At 44.8% G+C, this 6,967-nt stretch overlaps 1 protein-coding gene across 1 annotated transcript; it reads right to left on the reverse strand.

The window, feature by feature from the left end:
- Positions 1-764: 764 nt before the first annotated feature.
- LOC119291624 (serine carboxypeptidase-like 51) lies at positions 765-6,625 on the reverse strand. The gene is made up of 12 exons (XM_037570419.1): positions 6,279-6,625; positions 5,379-5,472; positions 5,143-5,237; positions 4,952-5,059; positions 4,592-4,876; positions 4,419-4,486; positions 4,243-4,348; positions 2,890-3,026; positions 2,727-2,796; positions 2,540-2,643; positions 1,298-1,445; positions 765-1,197 (listed from the first exon to the last, which is right to left on the reverse strand). The coding sequence occupies exons 2-12, from the start codon at positions 5,470-5,472 to the stop codon at positions 1,156-1,158; spliced, it is 1,257 nt and encodes a 418-aa protein (XP_037426316.1). The 5' UTR covers positions 6,279-6,625; the 3' UTR covers positions 765-1,155.
- Between the last annotated feature and the right edge of the window lie 342 nt (positions 6,626-6,967).

Below are 6,967 nucleotides of genomic sequence, written 5' to 3' on the forward strand. Positions count from 1 at the left end.
CTAAAAGCGAAACACTTTCCTTGTAAATAGAGGTAAATATTCCTGGTTAAAGAAAAAAGAAGCAGCTTTTCATACACATGCAACATATGGATGGTCCAGAAGATGTTCTCTGACCAAAGCAAACTGCCAATTGTTTTTTTTTACTGCAAATAAATTCGAATAGCTAAGCATCGCCAATTACAGAAAATGCAGCCATGATGAGCACACTAGCGATCAGCTGCTTCAAAACTCAAGTTAGGGCGCGCTTAGGATCTGTGTAATTTAATACGGAGGTGTTTAACTTAGCGAAAAGGTGTATCTTACTTTATAGTTAAAAAGACGCGCCTAAGCAAGCACTTAAGTACGCCCAGGCTCTAGGTGATAGCAAAATGCCTAGCGCATAACTGCGCATAAGCATACGCTTTGATCAAAAAAGCACAAAGCGGTGGCAAAACACACAATTAACGTCTAGCACTTTTTTGAACTACGATCTTACCAGCCAACTAAGTAATTTCCAGCCGGAAACAAAACGTTGGGCTGAGACGTGTACTCCCTCCATTCCTATATACTAGACCTTTTAGAGATTCCAATATGCACTACATACGGCAAAATAAGTGAATCTACACTCTTAAATATGTCTACATACGGATGTATGTAGTCCGTATTGAAATCTCTAAAAGGGCTTGTATTTAGAAACTGAGGGAGTATTTTTTACGGGGGTAATTAAGAGGAAAACGATAATCCAAATAGGGCCTTATAACACAAGACACGTGACTCGCCTCAACAACAACGAAAAGAAGGCTGATACAACAAGCCATCTACTTCTTGGTTCAGAAACCATATAAACACACAGGCATTCGATCTTCCTTTACCCAACATGCAACCAATCAAATGGATCGACACAACAGCAGCAAAGCAAGGAGGTCTCCTCACGCTAGGAGGGCCAAATAACCTTGTCACAGCAAGCATACGTTGAAGGGAGGCACTCTTTACGAGAGTCACATTTCAGGCTCTGGTTAGCCCCATCCCACACTATACAGGGTTTAGGGAATGTGCTAGATAATAGTTAGACTAACAATTAAGTTCGATGACCTGGTAGTTCTCACTGCTCAAGTTGTGCTGACAGTGCGACTTGCTCTAATTCACCTGCACATACCACATACAGAGGATATCTTCCTAGCTGTCAGGTGACTGAACGTCGGGCTTGTCGACAGGCACCTGTATAGAAGATTTGCATTGACGCAAGCTTACGCTTCAGTTTGCACATAAGATGTACCAACCTTTCAAATAGTGAAATGTTGTATACGTTGGCACGTACCTTGTGTCCAGCTCCGAGGATCCAGTAGAAGTTCAGGTTCTGGTATGATCTAGCGTATGCCTTCACGGGGTTGAGGCAGCGCGCTGGAGAATCACAGTATCGCAAAGCCTGCCTTGGCGTGCTCAAGAAACTCTTCAGACCAGCCCATCTGAAAAACATGATCATGTTAAAAGGTTAGAAAACAAGCACCTCTATATGCGAGTATTTCGATGCTACAAGTGTGCACTACGATTTTGAATTAAGATATTACGTACATGGATTATGGTACTAATCGACCCGTCTTTGTGCTGTTACAGTGTCCATCATTCACTACTGAGTGTGACTCGTGGATGACGCCATTATGTGGAAGCGCTGGTCTGTGTCCTCCTTCCCACAAACGTACCTCCCTCCCTCTCTCTGCCTACACACTCCCTCTCTCTTTAACAGCTTCAAATATCAAACAGGGTGGAGGGCTAAGCTCCTCTTCTGCACCGCCAGCTAGGCTAACCCTCACCTCCTTCGTTTTCGACTCCCTCGCCACCTACTTCATGTCAGTTTTCCAACTCCCCAAAAAAGTTTTGAGGCGCTCGACGCAATCCGACGTGCTTTCTTCTGGACCATGGAGGAGACCTGTACGGGGGCGAAATGTCTTATAGTGTAGCGGGATGTTTGCAAACCAAAAAAATACAGTGGTCTAGGCATCAAAGATCTTCAAACCCAGAATAATTACTTGCTTATGAAATTTGTTTTGCAATGTTTAGCCTCCCCCACCCCCCTTCCTTGGGTTTCCAGCTGGAAATGGTTTGTGCTCCTGTGTATCTAAAGCCACAAACCATTTGTTCCTCCACTGCCTGAAGGCCACCCTAGTTCGGAACACCCTCGGCATTTACCCCTCCAAGCTTCCAAGATCTTTGGTCCATGGCTACCCCTGTGACTCCTGATGGCGATGTGTGGCCTGGGGTTCTCTTGTCCATTCTTTGTTAGATTTGGGACTCCCGGAATGCTGTCGTGGTTCTCCATGAGGATCACACTGCCGTGACTACTATTTCTAATATTTGTGAAGATTTTGAACTTAGGACTGTAAGATTTAAGGACCCGCTCGACAAGGTGTCCGCTATGTCTTGGCGCGACTACCCTCTCTGCACAGCTTGTCGTGCCCCTGTAACTCTGCCTTGAAGCCCACGGTATGTATGCTACATTGGCAATGGTGGAATGAAAACATCAAAGTAACATCAGGGAGGAAGGTAAACATAGGAACCTTACTTGAGTTTTTTGACCCAAGCTTCTACACCGATTGTCGAGCATACCACATCGAATTGCCCATTGTAAACCGACACATTTACTCCATATGCTAGCAATTGATCAACCTAACCAAGTAAACATGCATAACATCTCAAACGCCACAAAATTTCATCAGCCAACAAATTAGATCCATTAGAGCTTTGTTTACCTCATCGATTGCTGGCTTCATGTAGGTAGCATTCATTGCTTCGAAAACTTGAATAGCCACTCCTTGCCAACTGCAGTTTAATCAGATATCAGATTACGGTAATTTGAGTAAGATGATATTTTGGGCGGAAAAGAAAAAATATATAGAAGAAAAGTATGCTCACATTATGTTCTTAGGAATAACCTTCAACTTTTCTTTAATGACCCCATTCATGAGACCGTCAATGGTGTTGGGGGTCGACGGAAACACCTGGCTCGTCGATGAGCCTTCGCCTTTGTCAAGCAAGAAATTTAGCATATCCTGCAGAAAGTCATGCATGTTTTATCAATTTGAGCTGAATGGTATTAATATTTTGTTGTGAGAACAGTCTAATAAATGTCTACCAAACATGCCATCAACATGCTATCCATAGTTGTGTCTACTGGTCCAGATGATCTCCTGGCTCTGTTTTACCAGATATGAAATGAGCTCAGGTCAAAAGGTCAACTTGCAAGGCCTGGGGTGCAAGAAGACTCCAACGAGGATCTGAAAGTTGTTATCAGTATTGATAGAAGCAGTGAATAAAGGATATCTGGGCCTCCCAACAATGGTGGGTAGGTCCAAGGATATTGCTTTCAAGCATATTGCTGAAAGAGATTGGGGGGATGTACAAGGGTGGAAGGGTCAGAGGCTATCAAAGGAAGGAAAGGAGATCCTAGTAAAATCTGTAATACAAGCCGTTCTGGCCTACACCATGAGCTGTGTTTCTTTTACTAAGTTCCTCAAGCAGCTTACTTCTGTATTTATGTTATGGAAAAATTCTGGTGGGACTTATGCAATGGACAGCGCAAGGTGCATTGGGCCAGCTAGGAGAAGTTCTTTGTGCCAAAGAAATGGGGAGGTGTAGGCTTCAGGGATATGGAGGCTTTCAACCAAACATTTTTGGCTCGGCGAGGTTGGCGGATCCTAGGTTGTCCTGGGTCACTCTCTGCAAGTTTTAAGAGCCTGCTATTTTAGGCACACTGATTTTCTGAATGCTTATAGTTCCCCTCGTGGTGCTTCCCTGACATGGCGCAGTATTTTACCTGGAAGGAAGTTGCTTAAACAGGGAATCATCTGAAGAATTGTCAATGGAGAAAAAGTCGATATCTAGCAAGATGATTGGTTACCTCAGAATAGTTGCAGGCACCCTTTGGGAAGGCAAAAGAAAACTAACATTGGCGAAGTGTCTGATCTTCTATTGGCGGGCAATAAACGGTGGAATGAGAACCTTGTGTACTGTTTTTGCATGCTTTGTAGCCAATATGTACCTTACCAAATTTTTGGTTATGACCACAACTTTGGTTTTCGTTTGGTTGGTTGCAACTGTTTGGCATGCCAATGGCTCCTTACCAACTCTACTTCATTTTTTAGTCAAAGTTGGCCAACTCATAGGCACACAAAACCTTGACCAATATTTTGGCTAGCCAAATATTTTATGGGGCAACTCTAGATGCAAACCAAACAAACCCTATGTTACTGATTACTATGCACTTACCACGCCATCACTCTGCTGGTCAATCAAATCAACAAGATTCGTCCACGTCATCTTCGCCGTGGTGAATTGCCCAGCTGCTATCTGCTCTTTTACTATTGCCGCCATTCTGCAAACAACATATCAAATCAGGGCATGCCATTGGAGATCGAGGCAAATAACATGTTGCAGATTTTTACCTGTTGAGAGGGGCAACAGCTTCATCGCTCAGCCTCGACACATCACGCAACAGTTGCGCATATGACAGCTGAAAGGATCAAAGCATTGGTTGGGAAAACCAAGCTTTTTTGCGTAAAAAATGGAACTGCTTTGGTCATTGAGAGACTCAAACAGATTAAAATGATTTAATTACCGCAAAATCATCTGGTGAGATCCAGCTATCCCCAAGCACCACACCCCCTAGTGTGAGCTTGAGGGCCCCGGCGTGGATGGCCTTTGCCACAGAGATTCCAATCTTGGCTGCAAGCTTGCCACCATAGGACTCACCGACAAGGAACAGCGGGCTGCTGCACAAGGTGGGTATCTCCTTGGTAAGTGCCTTGAGGAGCTCGATGGCATCAGCAGCGACTTGCACGTCCGTCGTAGCTAGCACGGTTGGGTCCTCCACGTAGCTATACCCGACACCCACTGGTAAGTCCTGCATTCCAACATACTCATTACTTAAACTGCCAATGTCCTTAAATAGTACGTGCAATTAGAACAACTCTTTTACCACGAAGATGAGATCAGCCTTCTGCAGCCACGTCGAGTTGCGTGGCTTCAGATTGACATCCAGTGGCCCGATCCCCTGGAAGTTGCCACCCCCGACGCCTGACCCTCCCTGAAAGAACACGACGACGGTCAACTAATGCTTTGTATTCAACCAAGGAAAAAAATGGCAGTGAGAGGAGACCAGTTACATACCGGACCGCCCTCCAACCAGAGGATGGTTGGCCATGGCTTTACTGGCGAAGACACCCGATGTGGGCTCTTGTAGTACCACCAAAATAGGTGCGCCTCTGCAACAAAAACTTACGGTTAAACTCATGCACAAAAACAGACAAATGGAATAAAAATTTGGTCATAGTAGTAAATGGCAAAACGAAAGGATGAGAGGACCCAACATGATGTAAAGATTGCTATTATTAGTGGATACTTACTGTGACGAATTTCAACGTAGCCCCATGTCTCGTTATCAGCCGCAACAGTGGCACCTTGAAGAATGAAGCATAGCAGAACAGCGGCTCGCCACATCTGAACCAAAATGTAGATAACTGAATTTAAGTCTATGAAAATGTTGAATGGGACCATGGTTCACCCAAACCTACGCTCAACACCATTGATCTCTGGATATCACTCATGGGGATCTGTGCACAGTGTATTAAACAATGCATGGCGCGAACTGTTTGGGGAGATGGCGGGAGGCCGGGAGCAGTCATGCATGGCACAAGTAGTTTAGTGATGGTTATGAGCCCCTCCATTGCCAAATAACCCTACTTGATGCTCACACCATATAGGCAATAAAATAGTGATGTTGCATTGGACATCTCGAATGCTGTCCCCATGCACAAAATAGAAAATACTGTTCATTTTTTTTTATTGTCTTGGTATGGGTAACAGCTCTCTACCCAGGACATGCATGGAGTAGGGAGATTAAATTCAGCATGCATTTGCATTTGGTAAAAGGTTACAGTACTAAAAGATTCTGCTAAACCTTTAATATTTCTTGTTTGTGCATGTGGTTCTATTCCTTTCATGGTCGAGAAAAAATTATCTTTATTCTGGACTAGAGACATTGTATAAATTATAGGCCAAAGGATGGTGATGTTAAATTTTGCAAATTCATTTGAGGCTGACAATGACTTTATAGCGCTGATAAATTCTTTTATAGCTTGAGGTTGACAATGACATGTTTCTTTGTTGCACATATTATAATCTTACATATATGTCAGTGAGTCCCCACTATCTCAAAAATTGATAGCAATATGACTTGTGCAGTACGTGTTCATGTACAGGAAATTGGGGCAAAAAACCAAACCCTAAGTCAGGCATTTGGGTACCTTAAATTGATCAGTTTGCTCGCTTGTAACTTGTTGCCCCCGTGGTGGGGCTTTGCAGGGGGGTGACCGGGACGGCGGGAAGCCGGGAAGGGGAGGCGGGACGCCGGGACCGCGGGAGCGCACCGCAGGGGCGCAGCCGCGCGCAGGGCAGGGGCGCGGCTGGACCGGGAGGTTGGCCGGGCGGGAAGCCGGGAAGGGTTGGAGGGAGCCTCCTGGGCAACTAGGCTCCGGGCTCCGGGCTCCGGCCGGCGACCGGCGACGCCGCGACGGCGAGGAGGCTGGCCGGCTGGGTGTCGGGGTCGGGAGTTGGTGTGCGAGGGCAAAGAGTGTTCTGCTCGTGCGAGGGAGTTGGTGTGGCTTTTTTTTTTTTTTTTGAGAGAGAGAGAAGGGAGTTGCTGTGGCTGCGGAGCTGAAGGTTGTTGGGTGCCCCGAGTTGGGCCGGCCAGGCGCGAGGGAAAAAGTAACCTCGTTTTCTGCTTTGTTTTATTTTCACCTTTTTTGTTTCGTTTCTTTATTCCTTTTTTTACTTTTATTTGTACTTCAAAATATTCTAAATAGTTATATTACAAAAATTAATCTACATAAAACATTTGAAAAATGTTGACCAAGCATTTGAAAAATGTTGAATGTGTATGGAGAAAATGTTTATCATGTGCACCAAAAATGTGTATGAAATAATTTGATCATGT

This window comes from Triticum dicoccoides, chromosome 4B (assembly GCF_002162155.2).
Source record: "Triticum dicoccoides isolate Atlit2015 ecotype Zavitan chromosome 4B, WEW_v2.0, whole genome shotgun sequence".
Classification (NCBI taxonomy): Eukaryota; Viridiplantae; Streptophyta; class Magnoliopsida; order Poales; family Poaceae; genus Triticum; species Triticum dicoccoides.